The sequence below is a fragment of the Trichoderma citrinoviride genome (assembly GCF_003025115.1).
Source record: "Trichoderma citrinoviride strain TUCIM 6016 unplaced genomic scaffold BBK36scaffold_8, whole genome shotgun sequence".
NCBI classification, from domain to species: Eukaryota; Fungi; Ascomycota; class Sordariomycetes; order Hypocreales; family Hypocreaceae; genus Trichoderma; species Trichoderma citrinoviride.
The window spans coordinates 1,468,193-1,490,560 of NW_020194716.1; the positions used below are offsets into that span (position 1 = coordinate 1,468,193).

General features: G+C 54.6%; 7 protein-coding genes across 7 annotated transcripts; 5 read left to right on the forward strand and 2 right to left on the reverse strand.

Annotated features, from left to right (window-relative positions):
• BBK36DRAFT_1203298 (hypothetical protein) lies at window positions 1–2,280 on the forward strand (the record flags this gene model as incomplete). The annotated part of the gene is made up of 4 exons (XM_024897263.1): window positions 1–385; window positions 808–998; window positions 1,049–1,134; window positions 1,191–2,280. Exons 1-4 carry the CDS (start codon window positions 19–21, stop codon window positions 2,278–2,280), a joined length of 1,734 nt encoding a protein of 577 aa, XP_024749299.1. The 5' UTR covers window positions 1–18.
• Window positions 2,281–2,990: 710 nt separating this feature from the next.
• Window positions 2,991–4,018, forward strand: BBK36DRAFT_1120695 (UPF0103-domain-containing protein; the record flags this gene model as incomplete). The annotated part of the gene is made up of 2 exons (XM_024890728.1): window positions 2,991–3,142; window positions 3,199–4,018. 2 exons carry the CDS (start codon window positions 2,991–2,993, stop codon window positions 4,016–4,018), a joined length of 972 nt encoding a protein of 323 aa, XP_024749300.1.
• A 1,914-nt stretch (window positions 4,019–5,932) lies between these two features.
• BBK36DRAFT_1203312 (t-SNARE) lies at window positions 5,933–7,376 on the forward strand (the record flags this gene model as incomplete). The annotated part of the gene is made up of 4 exons (XM_024897264.1): window positions 5,933–5,949; window positions 6,050–6,198; window positions 6,231–7,037; window positions 7,099–7,376. 4 exons carry the CDS (start codon window positions 5,933–5,935, stop codon window positions 7,317–7,319), a joined length of 1,194 nt encoding a protein of 397 aa, XP_024749301.1. The 3' UTR covers window positions 7,320–7,376.
• A 1,041-nt stretch (window positions 7,377–8,417) lies between these two features.
• Window positions 8,418–8,951, reverse strand: BBK36DRAFT_1089833 (hypothetical protein; the record flags this gene model as incomplete). Its single annotated transcript, XM_024889008.1, has 1 exon — window positions 8,418–8,951. A coding segment is annotated over one exon (534 nt), but the record flags the coding sequence as incomplete, so codon positions are not given.
• Window positions 8,952–12,059: 3,108 nt separating this feature from the next.
• On the reverse strand, window positions 12,060–13,504 carry BBK36DRAFT_1133385 (glycoside hydrolase family 18 protein; the record flags this gene model as incomplete). Its single annotated transcript, XM_024892086.1, has 4 exons — window positions 12,060–12,149; window positions 12,239–12,807; window positions 12,949–13,180; window positions 13,320–13,504. Coding segments are annotated over 4 exons (1,076 nt in total), but the record flags the coding sequence as incomplete, so codon positions are not given.
• A 5,286-nt stretch (window positions 13,505–18,790) lies between these two features.
• Window positions 18,791–20,251, forward strand: BBK36DRAFT_1160100 (S-adenosyl-L-methionine-dependent methyltransferase; the record flags this gene model as incomplete). Its single annotated transcript, XM_024894262.1, has 5 exons — window positions 18,791–19,132; window positions 19,257–19,326; window positions 19,393–19,410; window positions 19,504–19,708; window positions 19,780–20,251. The coding sequence occupies 5 exons, from the start codon at window positions 18,791–18,793 to the stop codon at window positions 20,249–20,251; spliced, it is 1,107 nt and encodes a 368-aa protein (XP_024749304.1).
• Window positions 20,252–21,225: 974 nt separating this feature from the next.
• BBK36DRAFT_1169664 (hypothetical protein) lies at window positions 21,226–22,366 on the forward strand (the record flags this gene model as incomplete). Its single annotated transcript, XM_024895346.1, has 3 exons — window positions 21,226–21,411; window positions 21,487–21,846; window positions 22,304–22,366. 3 exons carry the CDS (start codon window positions 21,226–21,228, stop codon window positions 22,364–22,366), a joined length of 609 nt encoding a protein of 202 aa, XP_024749305.1.
• Window positions 22,367–22,368: the final 2 nt, after the last annotated feature.

Genomic DNA, 22,368 nt, shown 5'->3' on the forward strand with positions numbered 1-22,368 from the left:
TATAGCGACAAAGGAGACATGCCCGGCACCAATTTCGATGTGATCCAAAGCGTCCCCCGCGTGGCAACGCTCATATACCAAACCCACCAGCTATGGCAAGAAATCCGGGAGGTGCCCGACGGGATCCGGGACCTCGTGGACCACCTCAAAGCCCTCGAGCCCATCTTTGCCGACATTGAGGACCAGTTCAGCCAAGATGAAGCCTCCACGCCGTTCAAGAACTGCCTCGACCTGTCGCGGAAGGCGCACGACTCCTTGGGCGCGCTGGTGGCGGATATGAGGACGCAGCTGCAGGCCAAGAAGAGCGTCAGGCGCAAGTATGCGGCCGTCAAGATCCTGCTCAATAAGACTGTTTTGGCGAGGTTGGAGCAGAGTCTTTCGCGGTGTATGAATTTTCTGCAGTTGGCTATACAAGCGTACCAGATGTGAGCCTATAGACGACTTATACTCGGATCATCGGTTTACATGGAATGTGCTTCTAAGCTCGGATCACTAGGGCAATGCTTCGAAAACTAAGCTCAAACACCCAGACGTTGGCAGCCCGAGTCCAGCCACAACGTCACACTCTGATTTCACGACCTCCATCACCGCAACTGCAACTGGAAGAAAAGATGCCCCAGAAACAGACTGAACAGACCGAATTCGAGAAGTACCTTTATGCTCTTGAGAATGCCGCCTCAAGATCTAGGCACACGACAGAGTTTACTCTCAGTTTCGCGCAATATGTAAAGTTTGCTCTGGCTCACACCAAGTCAACAGGTGCCTGGCAAGCACGGCTCCAGATGCCGAAATGGCTGTCGAATTCAGTATACGAGCTGATCTCCGAGCCCGCTATTGCGGGATGGACATATACCTATCGTGTATACAACGTGATACCAGATAATTCGGAAATCATTGCAAGAGTCAAAATGGGGGACGTGGTTGGGGTTCGGCAGATGTTTAGTAGTAGAAAAGCGTCTCCGTTCGACAAGAGTCAAGGAGGAGAATCTCTTTTACATGTTCGTTTTAGTTTCATCTCACTGGATTACAAATGCTCACCTTTCTCTAGTATGCGGCTTCCAATCGACGATATGAGATATGCCAGCTCTTACTCAAGCTTGGTCTCCAACCGCTGCTGGACAGTAGAGGCAGATAGTAGGTATATCTCGCGCTTCTTGACGATTCTTGGTATGACTGACCAGGAGTACCAGCGAGTCACCTGCTGAGTCTATAGCGGGTGACATGGTAAGCACAATTATCCAAAAGAGAAGCTGGCCTGCCGAGAGACATCCAAAGAGAATAGCCGACCTATTTGCGTCATACCTCCAGGAGCCCGACTCTTTGCCTGCCGAGAGGCTTTTGGACTTTATAAGGGAGTTTTCACCAGATGACATGATGGTTTCTAATTTCCGGAACTTGTTTATGCCAAACTATTACCTGCGTATGCTGAGGGACCGACTCGAAGCCGTCCGCTTAGGGGCATTCAATGTCTTGGACGTGAAAACATTTGGGAGCCTTCTTTCGGAAGACAGGACTTTCTCCAAAGCAGATGTCAGCCAGTCAACTCGCGAGAAGATCTCTCTGGTACACTCCGCAGCTTTAGCACTTGGCTGTCGGTATCCGGAGACGTTGGTGCGTTACCAAAAACCACGACCCTGGTTGAACGCATACAGTGAAAGATGGGGAGATGTTGTGACCAAGGTGGTGTCAGTAGCCACCCTTGACGACCTCACCAGCATCGAGACGGTTGTGCCATGGGATGCATACGAGGTTACGGCGTGGGAGGGAACGCCCTTAATGTCGCTCATTGGAGGGGCGCTGTGCTATCTGTGCCCTAACATCAGCTTCAATCACTGGGACGGATTGTTTCACGGCTGTTTACACAAGTGGCTCGTCCTGCTCCAGTCAGCTGGTGTAAACCTACTCGAGTATGGCAAGAGAGAGCGGGCAGTCCTTCATGACCTTCAAAAGAACACTAAAGGTGCTTTCGATGCTGATGCGATTGACGCTTCAAGGACAATGCTGCGTCATCCCATGACTCAGGGCACCCCGAAGGCGAAGCTGTATCATATGGGTGTCAAGAAGAGCCGCAAAAGGGGCGAGGCAGGTGGCATGTTTTGCGTTGATAGATCTGGCGAAGAGTATTGGATACCCTTTCGTATCATTGATCTTGAAGTCGGTCAAGATCCGAGCGATTGGAAGTTGATATGGGCTCCAGAATTTGAGCATATGGCTTGTCAATTCTGGGACTCATTGGAACCTGAAAAAGTGCTGATGCCTGGAGCTTGGATGGACTGGTGAAGAGTAGGTAGATATCTTAACATACCTAACTCTGTTAATCAAATAGGGATGGGGAGGCATCGCCCAGGAGAGATGGCCTGCCGGGCAAGCTGGCAGCGACATATCTGGTTAGCGACCTATCGTATATACCTCCTTACGCGTCTACTTATCTAATATATACCTACCTAGGCATGACATTTGCCCGACGTTCTTCCACATGAATCTTGTATTTAGAAGAGTTTGCGAATATGAATGTCGCTAGATATGGCAGACTGAGATAAATTTGATGATGTCAAAGAGTGGAAAGATAGTAGTAAGTGAGCTTGTCAAGGTGGGTAACGTATAATAGCCACCGCCCTGAAAGGCATTGCAATACTTGAGCAGCAGCAGTATGAATATGGCGTGGGTTTCACTTGCTCCATGTCCCACCGGAGTTTAGCTTTACGGACTCTTTCCATCAGCTGAAAGCGTACCTGGCCTGTGACGTACTACTAGTATTACTACTACTAGGCAGTACCTTCTCCTCTATCCGAAGAAGGTTTCATGAAGGTTCTTGCTTAAAGATGATGCCCACTACTGGAAACGACCCCGCATGTGAAGGCGGGGCTGCGACGGCAGTTTAAATCTGGGCGTTTCCTGCTCACTGTGTCAACAGTTCATGATCAGGCAACTTCTAGAATAACTCGTGATCCGTGACTTTTATTTGCTTCCTCAGAATTCAAACCACCAAAATGGGTACCAGGCCGGCTTCAAAGGCAGGCTCGTGGTATAAAGACGAACCAGATGAACTGATGCAGGATCTCGACCGGCATCTTGCCAAGGTTCCCGAGACCGTCGACGGCTCTCCGTTGCCCATTCCTGGGGCGCGAGTCATCATTGCACCGTGAGTTATCCCATGTAGACCATGAATCCAAGCTGCTTGCTCAACGATTGGTAAAGTCACGCAGGATACGAATACTCCGGGCCCAATGCTGCCTGGGCCTACAGCTGCCTAGACCTTAGCAAGGCGAAGCGAGTGTTCATCCTTGGTCCATCTCACACCTACGGCCTGTCCGGATGTGCCGCCACAACATTTGAAAAGTATGCTACCCCTTTCGGCGATTTCACTGTCGATAGAGATACCATTGAGCGAGTCAAAGAGGCAGGAGGAATGGCCGATGCGCCGCGGGACAACGATGTCGAGGAGCACTCCCTCGAAATGCACTTACCTTATCTCTACAAACGCTGTCAACAGACCTTCAAATCCCCGGATGAGTTCCCAAAAATCGTTCCGATAATCGTCGGAAGTACTAGTCGAAGAGAAGAGAAAGACCTTGGCCGACTGCTACTGTCATATCTCAAAGATGAAGAAAATGCTTTCATCATCAGCTCGGACTTTTGCCATTGGGGCACGCGATTTCGTTATGCTGTCTACAGTCGAGACGGGGACATTGGGAGACTGTCATCTTTGTACAGGAACAGCCCAAAGCCGTCCGGACCGCCCATTTACGAGACTATTCGCCTGCTTGATGAGGCGGCCATGGATGCTGTCAAGAGCGGCAGCCATGACGCCTTTGTCGAGAACCTTCGGCATACGGGGAATACGGTGTGTGGGAGGCATCCCATCGGAGTTGCCATGGCTGCCCTTGAGCTCTATGCTCAGGAGCTCAGCGATGAGAACAAGGGCCGCTTCAAAATTGTAAAGTATGACCGCAGCAGCGAGGTTGTATGGCCCTATGACTCGAGCGTCAGTTATGTTTCCGCATATGCCGTGTTGTGAGGGCAACGTGCTTGCAAGAGATGGAACCAGGAACCTGGATATCGGGTTAGTGTAGGTGGTTTGAAGTACAAGGCCGCATGCTTTTTTTTGTCTGCTAGGAGTTCAGTAATAGATTTCCATTTATGAAGCTGCTTTGTCAACGCTATTCTATTACTGCGGAAGTGTCTTACAGCTCGAGCTAAAGCTGGCTGGAATCGATGCATCGGTTGCACACTACTCGAATCCTGCTCACTCGCTTTTCTCTGCGAGGAACTTGTTGGTTAAACTCGTTGTGGACCCAAGCAGATTATTAGATTTTCTAAATAACATTCTGTGTCAGTCTGAAAGCAAGTGCTCTGCATCCATATTCTTGAAGAATCGTGCGTCTGCATTTATCCGAATCCGTCGTTGGGCCTCACTGAACGTGGAGGCAGTGTCGACGATGGACGCCTAACCATCGAGGCTGCCCGCAGGTTCTATTTTAAGACGCCTGTGTCACTGCTGACGGCCATGCCGTTACGAAGCACGGAGTGGCGCATGATGGGCGGCGCTATTGCCGTCGTCAGCGTGAAGATCTGGAAGCCAAGCTCTTTCAATTCGGTGTGTCTAGCAAAGAATCTCGAAGCCCATTTGCTAGCTTCAATCTTTGTGAATGGCGATTGTCTGATCGTCTGTCTAGCCGAAGCTCAAACAAAGCGCATCAATTTCATCAACGACTCAGGAAAAGCCGAGCGAAGAGGCACACACCAAACAGGCATGGCGGTGATCCCCTGGCGCTACCAGCTGATACCCCCGTATTCTGTGGTGCAATCTCTGCGACTCATCAAAACCCTGGCAGGGTCCCGATGCCACACCCGGTCATTCAGCCAGGGCAAACTCCATGCACGCCACTGGCCGGCCGTCCACTAGCCCGCGCCGAGCTGCAGCTGCTGGTCCAATCACGGCCGCTGGTTGTCGAGACCATCTGACGGCTGGAGGAGAGGATGAAGAAGGGAGACAAAGGAAAATGAGCCTTGCCCCAGGATTCGATGCGGCTTCTCGCAGTGGATTGCCTAGGTAGGACTTCTGCTCGCCTATCAAATGTCCATTCGAGTACTTATACGAGCGCTGAACCTGGCCTGTGAATTTCGTTTGGCCGTCGATCTCCTGGCCGGCACTGCGTCTTAGCGGCGAGTGCAAGATTACGCTCGCGATAGTGTTATTGCGGTTGCCTTCCAGTTCAATTTGGTCTTCATTTTAAACCTGGCGCCAGGCACAGGGTCTTGTACCGGTACCGCCTCGTCTCCTCAGTGTCGCGTCGACTTGCCCCCGTGAGCTGCTTCCGGCAGGTACTGCTACGGCCACCAGACCCCAAGAACTCGTAGGGCCGCTCCTTCCTGGTCGGGGCTCCGCTATTGTGCAGCTGCCCCCTTCTCGCCTTCCTCACGACCCCTGTCTGGAAACCCAGGCTTGGGCCTCCTGCTCCTGGGCCATTTCACTTGTACCTTTACCTTATTCTCCTCCTGCTTCCAACCCTCTGCCTCTGCAATTTTACCTTACTGTCCGCATTTTGGTTTGCTTCACGGAAGAGCGTATTGCTTTTTGTGCCGGTGCCCTTTTTCTTCTCCTTTTCCTCTTGAGCTGCGCACTGCCAGAAGCCGTCGTCGATACCCTCGATTCCCACTCGACCAGCTTCTGCAGCCCGCACCGTCTCGCCAGCCTCTGATATCCCGGGATCCTCCTTCGCCGAGCCCACAATGAGTGTGAGTGTTTCATTTCACCCCGACTCTCCTACCGCTGCTGTTTCAACACAGACGGTCGACCAGACAAGAAAACTGCTTGTCTTCGCTCTGCCGTCTGCCCAATTTCCCCCCTTCTTCTCATGATATCCTCCCATACACAAACGCATAACACCTCTACGCGTCAATCTATGATTCCGCGAATAACTCGCTAACAATGTCACAACAGTACGGGTTAGTAGCAGACCTTTTGAATGAGCCACGCGCGATCTGGGGCTTGCTTGCGATGCCCTCGACTCCGACATTCCAGTCGCTGACAACAGTCTCACATCAGATACAACGGGAAGCAAAACCCGTACGACCAACGGGACGACAACTACGGCGGTGGTGGCTATGATCAGGGCGGCTATGACAACCCTCCTCCCAGCTACAACAACGCCCCCTACGGCTCTGGTGGCCGTGGTGGTGGTTACCCGCAAGCTGGTACGTCTGATGATACGCCTTATACCATCTAGATAATCTAGACGCTAACCTTGAATCACCAGGCAATGCAGTAGAGATGGCTCCCTTGACGCAAAACGCCGGCGGCATGGCCCGCGAAGACCCCAACGCGATCCGCAACGAGTGCCGTGACATCAGCAACAGCGTCCGCCAAGTCGAAAGCAACCTGGAACAGATCAAAGTCCTTCAGTCCCGAGTCCTCAGCGATGTCGACAGCTCTTCCTCCAGCCAGTCCAACCGCCAATTGGACGCCCTGACCACCGAGACCATGGCCACCTACCGTGCTCTCGCCGAGCGCGTGCGTGCCGTCAAGTCCAAACCCGAAGGCCGAAGTGCTATGAACAGCGGCCACGTGGACCGAGTCGATCGAGAGGTCAAGGCCGTCATCACCAAGTACCAGACCGTCGAGTCCGAATTCCAGGCCGCTGTCAAGCAACAGATGGGCCGCCAGTACCGTATTGTTCGGCCCGAAGCTACGGAAGAAGAGGTCCAGGCTGCGGTTGACGGCACGGGTAACAGCCAGATCTTCAGCCAAGCCCTGATGCAGAGCGACAGACAGGGCCGTGCTCGCGCGGCACTGAGCGCCGTCCAGGATCGTCACAAGGAGCTGCTCAAGATTGAACAGCAGATGACGGAGCTGTTCCAGCTGATGCAGGATCTCGATACCCTGGTCGTCCAGCAGGACGCTGCCATTGTGCAGATTGAGCAGAAGGGCGAGGAGATTGTCGATAACCTCGATAAGGGTAACGAGGAGATTGCGGTGGCTGTCACAACCGCCAGAGCTACCCGGAAGAAGAAGTGGATTTGCCTCGGTATTGTTGGTATGTTGGATCCTGGTTCCCTTCAATGCGGCTCGAACCTCAAGCTAACCAACTTTTGCAGTTGCCATCATCGCCATTGTTGTCATCATCGTTCTCATCTACGTCTTCGTCATCCGAGGAGGCAGCAGCAACAACAACAACAGCAAGCGAGCTCTGCTGGAAGAAATTGCCGTGCCTGCTGTTCGTCTCAGCACGCGCATGCCCATTAACGCCGATTTGGCCGCGAGGATTGGCCGCATAGCACACGGAAGACCTCACATGCCCGTCGCACTTGGGCAGTAGATGGTTCATCCAACAGGAGAGGGCTACCAACGACGAAGTGACCTCAAGGAAGGAAAGGAAAGAAGAAGCACAAAAAGGCGCCCGCACACTTTTCGACTCCATTTTCATTGAAAGACATTGTATAAAAAGTAGCTATCGACATGTGGCAAGGACATGTGCCTCGATTTCTTTTGTTTTTGCCCCTTGGATCCGGGCACCACACAAGGGCTGAAACCATTCCGACGTCTGTCGAGGGGGATATGAGCCTTGGATTTTTGATTTTCTTATGTCGTCGAAGACTGGGAGATGGCCGATTGGATTGACTGTTTAGATGCCTCTGCGATTGTCTCTTGTTCGTTTACGCTTGTCGGGCTGCAAGTTTTTCTGTTTGGGAAGATTATATCTTTGGAGTTTAGCATTTGAGGCGCTCAGCAGAAAGTTATACCTTTAAATCGAATTTTAATCAAACTATTCTCCTTCTTGCCTCATACCTGAATGCTGATGATGATGCAATTGAGTCGATGTGAGATTTCAAGAAGGAGTATTATCAAGATTTACTATCGCAGATGAGAAAGAAATCTAAGGAGCGGAGAACAAGTCTTGAGCCCAATAGTCAAGAACAAGAAGCAGACAAAAAGAGAGATTCCCGAACATCCTTGGAAAATAGAGAAATCGAACAAAAGCCAAAATCTAAGCCCAATGCCGGCGACTGAACGCCAAACGATGCTTTCCAAGTAGCTCGCCTCGCGAATCGTTTTCATCTTGACAGGTAAGGTCCAGAGTGTAGAGTTGAGCTGAGAATAACAGTGGTTTGTCATGACGTCTTTTACGTCATTGTCGTTCGTGCTGGTCGTGGGCGAGGGTTGCGTCAAAAGGAAGAGAGATGGGGGTCGAGGACGGTTAGAGTTTGGTAGGCCTAGATCGAGATGGACATGGGAGGCAGAGGCAGACGGAATTTGAAGGAAATCATGGCGAGCAAGCGTCCATGACTTTGGATAGCCATGGATTTCGTCTCCTCGTCATCCATCCGTTTCTTCCAACCCGTCAGAGCCTCTCTCAGCCAGTACCATCATCTTCCAAAACCAGCGGCCCCGTTGACTCTGCCGGTGGTGCACCTGATGCATCTTCTCCCTGTTCAGAATGCAGCCCCTCATTCGTCCTCGCCATCGCTTCCTTGCGCCTCTCCCCCTCATCGACCACCTTCTTCAGCACTACCATCCGCCGCCTAAACTCGTCAACAAGCTGCTCGATATTCTCCCTCCCGACGATGCCGCTCCCGGAAGCAGGAAGGCTATTCGGTCTCGAGCTCACGGGCTCGCGCTCCACGCCCTCGACGCGCAGCACGACGGACGTGGACCCCGGTATATCGTTGCCACTGTCAGCGGCAGCGGCGTGCTGCTGGAGGGAGAGCTGCGAGCTCGTGACGGCAAAGTCGGGCGTCAGGCTCGACGCCCAGGACACGCTCCATTTGCCGTTGGGCGCGGCGGGCGGAGCGAGGTCGACGACGAGGGCGCGGTGCAGGGGGTCGGCGTGCGGGGCGGTGAAGACGGCGGAGGCGTCGTCGTCGCTGAAGAGGTAGTGCACGCGGGGGTGGACGGTGGTGTTGGTGGTGGTGTTTGTCAGGAGGGTGAAGATGGGCTCGAAGGGCGGGAGGGAAGAGGCGGAGTCGGATTCGTGGTCTGCGGCGGCGGCGGTGGTAGCTGGAGGATCGTCGTCGTTGGGGTTGTCGTCATTGCCGACGACGTTGGCGTTGGCGTTGGTGATGCCGCTGCCGAGTCCGTGACCCTGATGATGCTGTTGATGCTGCTGCTGATCTGGAGAAGACTGAGCTCCCTGGCTCTGGCTCTGACTCTGATGAAGCTGACCCGGATGTGGTGGATTCTGGCGATAACTCTGGCTCGAATGCCGCTGCTGCGACAATGCCGCCAAGGACGACGACGAGCCGCCGTGATGGTGATGATAGTATCCCGCGGGAGAAGCTGACGTCTCCGCGACAGGCTGGTCCCTATCTGGGCCGGACATGGTGGTGGGACTGGACGGTGACGCAGAGGAAGGGCGACGACAGAGACGGCATCTTCAAGAGGAGGAGAAGAAGAAGCCCATCCCGTCCCGGAAAAAAGAAGAAGAAGAAAAGAGATCCCAAAAGGCACAGCAGGGAAAGGGGCCTGTTGGGGTTTTCCTTTTTTCCCCTCTCTTTCGTTTCTTGCTTGTCCGTCAGCTGTGCTGTGCCACCGCCCGTGTGTTGGTGTTCGATTGGGATGGAGCGCGGGAGTGCGGGTGAGAGTGAGGCTGCGCGGCTACCGGAAGCGTCCAGGTGCCTGCCGAGGGCTGCGTGTAAGGAGTACGTGGAACGGACCTTGATGGGCGGCAGTGACTCGCGCCGAGAGCCGGTACAGCGCGTGTATGGGGTACGGTACAACTACCTGTAGGTCAGCAGCAGAGACACAGCTCGCCTGTCAGGTCATGCCAACCGCTGTCCGGTCCAGCTCAGCACCGTAAGGCACCCGTAGGTGGCGCCTCGTCCTCGCTGCAAGTCGGCTGATCCCCAGCAGGAGTCACGCTGATGAGGCGCTGCGGCACAGCTGGACGAGCTCAACCTGAACTGTTCCAGCTCCCCCGACGCCGGGTTACCTTATGTACCAATCAAACCGCTCTCCCGCTGTTTCTCTCACCCGGCAACAGAGACAACAGCCAGCAAATGCCCACTTGTCACTTCAACTTCGTTCCGACATGGCAGATGACGTGCACCCGTCGAAGCAAGCAGCAGCAGCTTGTCCAACCCCATCCCATCCATATCTTATCGCCACGTGAGAGCCGCATGCATGCAAGCATCATACCGCATATTCGCACAACGGATGAGCCACATGCAACAAAGACACACACAGGCTCACAGACGCACACACACACAGAGACTGACAGCAGATGCCAAGCAAAAAAAGACAACACGCAGAGTGCCAGAATAGGCATCCATCTCATCTCTGCTCTCTCCCAACAACTACCAATCCAGCAGCTCCAAGTCCGCCCAAGAGAGAGAAGCCCCGTTATCTCTCCATGGTCGGGCAGAACTCGGGAAAAAGAAGGGCTGACGCCAAATCATCGCTGGTCTGTCAACCTCCTCTTCGGTCGGCGCCTTTTCTCTCTCTTTCTGCTCGACGTGCTTATACGAAGTCCACGGGGTCATGTCTGTATCCGTACGTAATAAACAAGCAACGTCGCCCATTGGAAAGGAAAAAAGGCCACCGCGTCTTTGTTGTCTGGGGACTCCATTTTCTGCTAGCGTCGAGGCTAATCTAGTACCTGTCCTACCTTACTGCAAAGCCATTGGGCTTATGCGGAGCAGGACGCCATGGAGCTGGATCTCTGCGAGGTCGACATCGTGGTCAACAAGAGGGCCATGGGGACACCAAGTCCGACTGTTGCTGCTGTTGTTGGCGTGATGCCCATGCCCACCAGCGGCATTAAGTCGTGTACAGCCACTGCTCAGGCGAACGGCTAATACCAGTAGCATCGACTTAGCACGACGGCTTCCTCATGCTAAACTCTTGTCTTAGAGTCCGGGAGAGGGGCTCTTCGAAAGGCCAGCAGATCCTGCAGCTTCTCCTCAGCTCATAGCGGCGCCAGACGAGCGGGACGGAGCGAAGACAGGTCGAAGCTCTTCGTTCGATTGCGTTCTAGCACCATGGGAGCTCGCAAATGGCACCGACCTTATTAACAAAAGGTTTCCACAAGTCAGTCCCAACGCTCGAGTCGAGAACCTTTTTGTCGCCCAAGAAGCCCGACCTCGGCCGCAGCCGCTCCGCTCCAGTGCGTCCCGGCTCTCTGTGTCTGTCAACCAAACCGTCACCGATCCTGCGTTGGCCCGTTCGAGACGAGAGCCGCCCGACCAGTCAAGGCTCACGGGCCCGATTTTCTGCACCGCAACAAGCTGCATGCTTGGGGGTCCCAATTTCCATATGCAGACCAAGACGACCTTCTTACCCCAGTTGGGCGTGTCGACTTGGCTTTGAAACGCACCGCTCTGCTCAGTGACGTTTTCCTCTGCCCGGCGCCACAAAAAAACTTCTCTTGGCTGCTTCGACGTGCCTTTCCAGTGAGACTGCGATATAATGACGCTACCAAGAGCCATGGACCCGTACGTGTAGTCCGTGTCAATCAGCAAGTGGTCTCCAAGTGGCGGAGGGCGTCGAGATGAGAGAAGCATTGGTTGCACCGAAGCTCCCCAAGTGGCGCGGGAGGGACAATGACGGTCCAGACGGAGAGGAGAAACAAAAACAGAAAGATCGTTGTGATTAGTCCTCTCCCCGATGAGTGCACCCAAAGAAAGACCAAAAGAAAATCAAACGCCTGTTCCCCATCTATTGTATAGTCTATAAAGGGATATCATCGAAAGATATCGGCTTCCCTCGCTCCCAGCCCGCGTACGTATTCATGAAACTTGCGCTTTTGATTCCATTTCCTTTTTTTCCCCCGTCTCTTCTCTTTCTGCCCTGACCGAGAGAGAAAACCTTGCCCCCAGAAAGAAGATTTGTCACCGTAACGCAGAACGGGACGATGGCCGACGGGCTCTTGCTGCAAAGACGTCCGAGTCATGCTGCTGCTTGGACAAGTCCAGCCCCCTCCCTTCCGTCGGTTCCTGTCAACAGTAGCGGTAAGGCGAAGACCGCAAAATCCGTAGGCGTATGCGCCTTAAAAAATCTATATGAACCAGACTGGCCGAAAGAAATAGAAAAGACGTCATAATCATCGTGTGGGAGCACCGCCTCAAGACGTGTGCAGGGCGCGGAAACCCGCCGCGATCAGGCTTCTGGATTGATCTCGAGAATCCGCCGGTCCGTTCCAATAAAAGAGCCCCTGTATTGCCGAGGAACAGACAAGTGAGCGTTAGCAAACAATCCTCTGATCGTCTTCCGAACTTTGGGATGAATATGAGCTCCACAAACCCCTAAGCCCTTTTGCTTGCAAAATTCCGCCTTCACCTTGACCGTCTCGGGGTTGTCGTACGTGACAAATCCCCCGTCGCCACCGACGCATTGGGCCGCAATATAGCGTCTGTCCACAATCTCTTTGCATCCTTTCCGTGGCAGTTCGCTGTACTCAAAGGTCCCGTCTTGGCCGCCGACGCCGTTGAAGTCCTGTCCCGGCCCGTTGGCTTTCAAGAAGCTTCGTCCGTATGTAGGAATGCCGAGCAGGATGCTCTTTGCAGGGAAGCCTTGGGCCATGAGGTGTGCCACGCCAGCCGACGCCGATGGCTCGTCCTTGTTCATCGTGTACAGCTGTGCGTGATGGCCGCTCTTGGACGTCCATGTGCCAAAGAAGTCGTACGCCACAAGGTTGATGTAGTCGAGGTACTCGGCTGCCGTCGCCAGGTCGATAAGCTGGAGGACCTCCTTGGCGGCAGGTAGCACGGCTGTCAAGATATAGCGGTCATCGGGCAGGTGAATCCGGACCGCTGCCAGCAGGGCCAGGAAATCCTGGCCATGCTTGGCCTCGGACGGGAACTCCCACGCAACTAGTCATCCGGCCAGCGTACGGTCAGTTGTGGACTTGGATATGAGAGTGAGAGCAACAGTAAGTGATTGAGGAAGGGTGATCGAGTGTGAGCGTGCGAAATGGGTATCTGAAATTGTGTGTGAGAGAGCTTTGTACTCACTGTCGATGCCATCAAGCCCGGAAGCCTCAACAAGGCCGAGGGCAGATCGGGCAAAGTTGTCCCTGAGCAGGGTGTTCGACGCAACAATGGGAAAGACCTCGGACGCCGTGCTGCCGCCAATGGATAAGACAACCTGCAGGTGAGGGTGCCTCTGCTTGAGATGCATCAAGGATCCCAAGCCACCCTGAACGCCGTCCACTGGCGCTCTTGCATCGGCCCACTCATCGCCAAGCTGGGCCACACGTCACAAAAAGTCAGCCAGCCGAGCAACATCATGCAGGTGAAATCTTCTCAAACATGTCCCGAACAAGAGCTCGGGGAGAAGCCACTTTGGCAATGGTGGCTTCCGGGCTCTTTCATCAGAGACTCACAAACACATTGCCGTCCGCGGTCACGCTGGCGTAAGCATAATACACGTGGTTGATGCAGCTGTAATTGAGCATGCCCGGCGAATCACCTTGGTATATCCTGCTGCTAGGGAAATAGACTGCATTGGTGTACATGACTCTGGCCACACTGGTGGCCATCCGTGACTTGCGTGAGACGCCGCTCATGTTGCTGTGTCGGTTTACGGCCAGAGGAAGCCGGAGGAGAACGGCGATGTCGCGGGACAGGGACGGCGTCGTTCAGGAATAGCCGTGGCCGTGAACGGGGTCATCAATTGGGAGCCGGGTCTTTTGAAGCATATAGAGAAGCGCCAAGAGATGGCTCTCGGAGTCTTTCGAGAGGGGGGGGAAGAGGCAAGAGAGGCAGCAGCATGGGATAGTTTTGTAGTAAATCGGCAACATTGTGAAGATCCAACCTCAAAGACCCTGCCGGAGGAGATGTACCACTCGGGGCGGGCTAGCTCCGGAAGACCAAACGACCAAAGACAGCAACTCAGGGTTAGGCATCAAGGGGTGGGCGGCCTTGCTGGGGCTCGTTGCCGGCGCGTCGTGTGTTTCTTGGGGGCATGGCTTGCCAAACACCATTCACACGCGGCGTCGTACGGAGCGCTCACCCATACGAGCATACACCGATAGAGCAAGAGGGAGTCAAAACCCTAGGCCGAGCGAAAGACCAGCGGTCCAGACAGTGGGACGGGCAACAGTCGAGTAGCAAGTCGCAGTGGGGACCGGGACTTCGAGGTGTCTTGGGCACTGAGAACGCAGATATGGGACGCCAGGAAGAATGCAAATTACGCACAGGTAAAAAAGAGATGAGGGTCCGAAGAAAGGCCTCGGAGTGGTCAGAGGCCAGGAAGAGACGAGGCCATCCACGATGCATGACATAATTGCGGGGAGCCCAACTGCTGACTTGCGTGCGAAGAGGAGAATGGCATGTATAGAAACAGAGGCAGTGACAGCATGCGTGGGATGGCTAGATCCGAACAGAGTGTTGGATGGAGCCGGTACCTGCTGGCCGTCTTGATGAGCCACCTCTGGCGGACCCAGTCGTCCAGTCTGCTCCAACGTTGTATGGGATGGATCCCTGGCGAACGTGGTTCCCTTCTTTCGCACGTATATGCTAGATAGAGCTATGCTTCTCCTCGTTGTTCACCCATGCTCAGTTGAGAGCATCTCGTGCTCGTAATTGACTGGGCCGTCGGCGATCTGACTCCAGTGGAGGGGGGTGTGATGGCGACCCGTTGGGAGGGCTAGACACGATGGACGCTGGATAGCTAGACTGGTGAGGTGGACATTTGTCCCAAAAGGCCCGTCCTAATCCAGATCCCGCTACCGTTCTTTTTTCGCCAGCAACGGCGGCGGCCGTGGCCAATTCCTTTCTCGAAGTTTTGCAATATTGCCTTGTCCGGGCTATCTCATTCCTGTCCTTGTCATTCTTCGTCTTCTCTGGAATCCCTTCTCACTTCAGCCGCACGGACTCTGGGTCCTAAAAATAGGCTGCTTCCACCCATGTTTGTCGTCGTCTTGGATCGGATTCGTGACTTCACAGAAACCTCCTAAGCGCCGTGGCTACAGCCCGTCCCATGGATGGCAGGCATGACCCGTGTTTGCTTTCTTGACCGCCAGCTTCGTTTTTTTCCTGCTTCGCCCTATCATTTTGGCTTGTCTGTTCGGGTCGGCAGCCGTGATTGAGACAAGCTAACGCGATATTAGCCCGACGCCTCGACGATGGCTCTCCGATGGGACCCGGTTGTGATAAGGCCGGCCAACGCTCCAAGAGGTGTGAGACGTCCTTGACCGACTTCCTTGACCGAAGCACACGCAGCATATCATCTCGAATCACGTCAGACTCGCCTCATGGCCATGCGTCAACGGTGAGACGAGGGTGCTGAGGCGGCGAGACCGAAATGACCGTGGAGTCGCTCCGTCGCTCCATCGACGCCATCATCTCCATCACCGCCGGCCAGATTGCAAAGGGAAAGGACGGACCGGGGCTTGACTTGTCGAATCGTACGGGAAAGGATGTTCTGCTCAACGGCACTGGCTGGCAAGCGATGGGGGTGGTGAAATGCTCACTGTGAGACAGGTAAGAAGTCGACCGCAAGATGAAGTCTGGAGGCTAGGAAAATGACGGCATGGAGCCGAGCCGACACGACACGACACGACACGATACGGCACAGCCCGTAGTTCGTCGGATGCCCTTGTTGTACGGCTTGGTTGGGCCGGGTTGGGCTTCGGTCTGTCATGGAACAGCGCATCTGTGCGAGAGCGAAGTGAACAAGGCAGAGAAAGAGAGAGAATAGAGAAGAGGTCAGAGCTGAGGCTGTGGTTGATTGGCAAGTGCAGGGTGAGTCAACCTGCCCTGCGGCGCAAGGCTGTGGAAACGGCACCCTTAGGCATCAACCATTCCTTCCTCCTCTCCGCCTTTCTTGCTTCCAACTTCAGAGCCTCTCTCTGGTGTTCTCGTCTCCCAAGGCTGTCTTCCACTTCTCCTCACTGAGGTGCTGCTCTTCTTCTTGTCTCTCCCTTCGCTTGAGTGCTGCCACGATACGTACCAGGCCGGCCGGAAGGAGATTGTAAATCTCCAGGCAATTTCCTCGTGTGGGCTGGCTGAGGACCTAAGCGACGAACCCTTTATGCTGTTCTGTATGGAGAATAATGACAAAGAAGAGAATGGTCGTTTCTCCATCGAGGGAATTTTTTACCCCCTCTGCGACTACCTATGTGCTGTTCCGTCTCCTCCCCCTCAGGTTGACCAATGAACGAATAGGTAACGTAGAGCGTTCATCGTTGATGGCAGACCGTGCTCATTCTTGTGCTTACCGAGTGCAGAAACTCGCCTGTCCATCATGCTTCTCGTACGATGTGCATAGATTGCATGCCTAGAAGAAGTCGTAACTACCAGTAATCGCTTCTATGGCAGCTGCGCTTGGCTACACCGAGCCGTGACCCCAAGCTGAGTCGCGCTGTTCATGCCTGACCGTTGGCTGAGCCGAGCCCCATATACAAGCTTGAGCCCTGGGGAGGCACATGACGACCTTCAGGATGACCAGGAGCACTTCACCGACTTTGAGACCGCAACCATTGGCCTCTGGACAGCTTTCCGCCCATCTCAGGGCCACCATGGACGCATATTCTAGAAGCCAATGGTATCGCTAGAACGCTCCAAGCTTCGGCGAGACGGGTCTCTGTGTGTACCGAGCATCGTCCAACCCCTTGATGTTGTATCCGTCGCGGCTACCCGGTTGCTCAGCTCACATCGGTCTCATGTCTTGCTCCAGTTTACGACGTTAGCCGCTGCACGAGCAATACAGGATAGTGCACAAGACGCTGCACAAACTGCCGCGCCGGCTGAAAAGCCCCAGTTGTCCGTACCGTTGACCTGAGTAGGTAAACTCGAAAGTATGGAGCAGTCATGGACAAGTCTCCGAGGGCAAGGCAAGGCGGGGAACAGAGGTCAGAATCCTTGCTGTTTGGTGGGCACCGAAACATCTGTTGCAGGCGTCTCTGCGTCTTGACTGGATACCGTTTGTGACTGCCACGTTTTGATCTGCTACGAGTGCTCCGTTCACGTGAGCAAAAGAAGAGGCGCACCAGGAGTCTTGGAGTCGTATGCCAGCAATGGCAGATACCGGTCCAGGCATGCCCTGTCCGCCGGATCGATGCTTGGCTGCCCAAGAGATCCATGGAAGATGAAAGATGAATGGGGTAGAATCACGCCTCACCCAGTTGGTAAGCATATTCTCTCTTGGTACCCGATAGCGAGTGTTAACGCCCTTGAGATGATTGTCCAGGCCCAAAAGGTGATCACGAGGCATTCACGTGGGCTGCTAGAGTCTACTGTGCCCAAGATATGCTACGGAGTTATCCTCCACCGCGGCTCATTCTTGGCCCAACAGCACTCATGAAATGAAACCGACAGGGTACGGGCACACTGCGAATCACAGCCCGCCCGCTCGGACCAGAGACGCAGCCCTCCCTGATAGGCCAAGGGGATCGCATGTCTGCCGATGGTGGCCTTGCATCAACTCCGTTTTTGCAGTCTGTCATAGGAGGGAAAATGAGGGACGGGACGAGCCAAACATAGCACGGCTCGAATATTCCCCGACCGTGATGCCACTCCTCGAGATTCTTCAACTCTTTCCCCGCTTGCGCATCCTCCGCAGCTGCATATCTACTGCTTCACTAGCGATATGTAGTATGTTGCGTGCCGCTCGGGGAGGATCTCGGATGCTGCCGGGGTGCTTCCAGACCTCCCTCAACGCCCCCGGGGCTGGGAGGCATCAGTGGTTGTTGTATCGCAAATATCACAGTTACCGCCTTTGTACTTGAGCGTTACCCCGGTATTGCTCTTACCACTAAGCAGTGTTACGCCTATCTCGTCGGAAAGGCCGTTGAGCTGATCGCAACAACATGCTGCTGAGGACAGAGCTGGATCAGCTTTCATCTTATCTTCTTTTTTCGGGCAAAGACAGCTGGGAAAATGCCTCAGCTACTTGTATGTGTCCAAGGCACTACTGTGCCGTGTCCTATGGCTACATCCATGCTCACACACCAGGTATTACTCCGGAGCGAGTACAGAGTTCGTAGGAGTACAAGCTGTGGCCACGACAACAGACCTGGTAAGCGAGCCTGCTACATATGTGTAAGGCGCTTGACCGTCTGCGCGCCTACAGGGCAAAATACAACCCTCTGTTTATCAGCCCAGTGCCACGGGCCTGGCTCATCCAACCGTTGCTTGTTGGTTATGCGCAAGGACGGTAGACGCGTGCACGAACTGTCTGCGAGAGAGTTTGTCGGGGGGGGATAGAGAGCCTCCCCAACGCTGTGGAATGTCGAACATAGTCGACCTGGAAATGTGCTCTGAAGAAGAAAAGCAAGGCTGATGAAACCAACAAGCAGGCTCTCTACTTTGATCTTCGACACACGAGTGTACTTATCAGGTATCTACCCAGTAGTACTACCCCGTGCTCCTTATGAGGTACACACAACTCGATACGTGCGAACCGAGGCGATTGCGATTTGATCCGACACCAACCATTGGCCCAAGCCTCTCGATCCTGCTCGGCCCATTAGCGCCGCGAAGACAAAGGAGCACCTCGACCTCGTCCACCCACCTGTATTACCCGACCGAACTGCCAAGCTGTCACTGTCACCGGGCCTCTTCCTCCTCGGCAGTTGGATGCCAAAGAAGCTCCTGGTGGAAGACAAAAGAGACGAGCCAGGCGGCTAGTCCAGTAGGTAATTAGGGGACCCCTCATCTGGACGGACCGGCCATGCCTGCTAGTCTTCTGGCAGGGAACAGGGAAAGGGACTAATCTTCAACGGTGGAGCTTGTAGGTTCCACTCGGTCTTAACCGTCTTGTCTCTTAAGCCAAACAAAGGGTCATGGCTCCGTCTGGATTCAAGTCCAACCCAACTTCTTACCCACACGCATCTAGGGATTCTAGGGCACCATGTATGACGACGATGACACCACGTTTTCGCTGGTGTCAACCGCGTCGGTGACGGATGCCACGAGCGTCACCACGCGGACCGAGCTCGAGCTGGACCACGCCGACGACGAGGCCGAAGCAGAGGCCAACTTTGCGGGCGTCAACGATGCCAGCAGCGACTTCGAGAGCGGCTGGGAGGTGTCGTCAGGGCCGTCCACGTCAGTGCCGCCAAGCGTCTACGAGGATGAGATTGCGTACGGCCGACGCTATCACGGCTTCCGCAGAGGCATCTATCCCATGCCCAACGACGAGGTTGAGCGGCACCGAGAGGAAACCGTCCACGCGCTGTTTCTCCAGCTGATGGTATGTCCGGAGGAAGCGGGGATTTTCTTTCTTCCATCCCCTTGCTGCGCCGGCATCTGTCGCCGATTCCTTCGGCCGTGTCGGAACGACTGGGTAATGAAGTGCTCACATGTCTGAGTACTAGGGCGGACATTTATTCTATTCCAACATTGGCGGCCATCCCCAGAAGATTATCGATATCGGCACCGGAATTGGTGAGTTACTTGCCGGGCTGACGCGCATCTCCATTCGCCTATCTTGCTAATCAGTCGACCGAACAGGAATCTGGCCCATTGATGGTACTGCAACGCTCTTCACCCTCGTTTCCATGCTTACCGGCGGCGCATCGACTCGTATTTTGCGCACATGACTGACTGGTGTCCTCCTGGTAGTTGCTGACCAGCATCCGAGCGCAAGCGTCATCGGCACCGATCTGTCACCGATCCAGCCATCATGGGTACCCATCAACGTCCGCATGTTCATCGAAGACAGCGAAGAGCCCGAATGGCTCCACGGCTCCGAGTTCGACCTGGTTCACTTCCGGCAGATGACGGATGTTTTGCGAGACCTCAAGGGCCTTCTGACCAAGATATACCCGTTTGTACTCGCTGCTCACGATGTGGAACACGCATCGACTATGAGGGACGGTGGCTGATATTGGCGGATAGACACGTCAAGAACGGCGGCTGGGTCGAGTTCCACGAACTCATGACGGAGATCCGATGCGACGATGGCACCATGAAAGACGACGATCCCCTCCGAGTGTTCCTTGATACGGTGAAGGACGGCCTGCGAGTCTACGGCATCAATATCCTTGCCATTACCGACATCGAACAGATCCTTCGGGAGACTGGCTTCACCAATGTCCACTGCATCACGAAGAAGGTCCCGATATCGACGTGGCCGCGGGACAAGACGCTGCGGGCCCTCGGTGTTTTCATGAAGACGACCATCAACGACTCCCTCGGCGCCATGGCAGCGAAGCCCCTGGCGGCCTTGAATCTGTCTCCGGAACAGCGAGTGGCCATGTTGGAAGCGGCACGAGAGAGTCTCGAGGACGCCTCGATCCACCGCTACGTCAACTGCTGCGTGTGCTATGCTCAAAAGAGAGAAGGCGACTTTGCCGACGCTCTGTACTGAACGGCCTTGTTCCATCCCTTTACGGTGTTTTTACTATGACTACGGAACTTTTCTACTTGGGAAGGAATCACAACCTGGACCAGGCTTGAACGCTTGCCTGACACTTGGGCAGCTGGGTGCATGGATTATTCTGCTTTTCCTTTCTCTTCATGCGGAGTTGTTTCTGGGTTCTTCATTAGAGATTGCGTATCAGGGCTTATTGCTGGTCTCAAAAAGCTTGCCGAGTCTGCGTCTGATTGTTTGTCTGTTCGCGTATTTTGTTCGGGTGGTGTTTCTTTGTTTCTCCTTTCTTCTCTCGATCACTCATTCTCGTTTGCCTTGTCTTGTTCGCAAGGCATGCCTTGATGCTTATACAGCTTTATAATACCCTTGGCATCTGCAATGCCGCTTAGTTTACCGGCTTCATTTCGCATAGCTGCTTCGTCTCGGGTTCGGGAATAGTGCCAAGGATGGTTGTTTCCCGAGGAGCCCTACGAGGCCAACACCGTCTATGGTTGAGTTTGATGCTGGGACATCTATTAACCAGAATACATTGTAATAAATCTTGTTCTTACCTTCAATGTCAAACAAAACGCTGTTTCATGCAATGTCAGTGCCTTGCAGACGATGTAGACGGCAAGAGATGCGTACGAGTGATGCCGCGAAGGCTGGAGGTGTGGCTGACATAAACGCCACTAGTGGCTGAAGCTGGGTTGATTGCCAAGCACAAGAAACGGACGACCATCCTCAACTCAACTTTGCCCATCCAAGCTTCACCTTTTCACCTTTCCATCCCACTGCGCTCTCTACCATTGCTCCGCGACAGCACCCTCACCTACGCCGTCACGACTTCACGAACCTACGAGTAGACCCCACTTCTCGCGCAACCGCCGTACACTTTGCCAATCCAGCACCAGAAGACAGCAAATCGTCAAACCAAACAACCACGAACCCGGGGCGTTTCTGCCCATTCCACAAGAACAACCCTTTTCACAATGGCCACGACAGCGCACCCAAAACCCGTCGACGCCATCCTCAACCACGCCGCGCAGCCCTACACTTTCCGCTTCTCGCCCTTCCTCCGGCAGACGTACCAGGTGGGCCTGCCGCCGGACCGCCCGATATGCAAGGCCTTCCAGGCGGGCAGCTGCCCCAACGGGACGCGCTGCTCGGAGCGGCACGTCCTGGCGTCGGACGGCGGGGGAGGAGGGCGGTCGCGCGGAGGCGAGCACGGGGGGCACCACCAGCAGCAGCAGCCGACGGGGGGGCTCAACTCGCTCGTGTGCAAGCACTGGCTGCGCGGGCTGTGCAAGAAGGGCGAGCACTGCGAGTTCCTGCACGAGTACAACCTGCGCAAGATGCCCGAGTGCAACTTCTTCATGCGCAACGGGTACTGCTCCAACGGCGAGGAGTGCCTGTACCTGCACGTGGACCCGCTGAGCAAGCTGCCGCCGTGCCCGCACTACGACATGGGCTTCTGCCCGCTGGGGCCGGTGTGCGCCAAGAAGCACGTCCGGCGGAAGCTGTGCCCGTTTTACCTCGCGGGCTTCTGTCCCGACGGGCCCGAGTGCAGGGTCGGCGCGCATCCGAAGTGGTCCAAGGATCTGGAGAAGCCGGTGGCGAAGAGCGCGGAGAAGAGCGAGGAGGAGCTCAAGTTGGAGATGCAGCAGCAGCAGCGGGAGCAGCAGCAGCAGCAGTTTGGGAGGGATGATGATGGGGATCGGTTTAGGGATGGGAGGGGGGATAGGGATGGGCGGGAGGAGAGGGGGCATGGGCGGCATGGGAGGGGCGGAGGAGGGAGATGGAGGGGTGGTGGAGGACGGGGAAGGTTTAGGGGGAGGGGACACTGATGGGGATGATGAAGATGGTGGAAGAGATGGAATGGGATATACAAGAGGCAGGATGGGAATCTACCAAAAAACGAATGGTGGGCAGGGCTCACGGCTGTCACAATGTTCACAGTTCTTGGAGACCTTTCATGATACCCTGTTGGAATGGAGGCTTTTGGGGTCAAGGAAACAACCACACACATGGGCGTTATTATAGATACTCTGCATATGCACACGGTCTGAGAAAAAAAAGACGGCATTACAACTGAAGAAAACTGAAAGTTCAAATCAACGAGTTAATGAATGAGT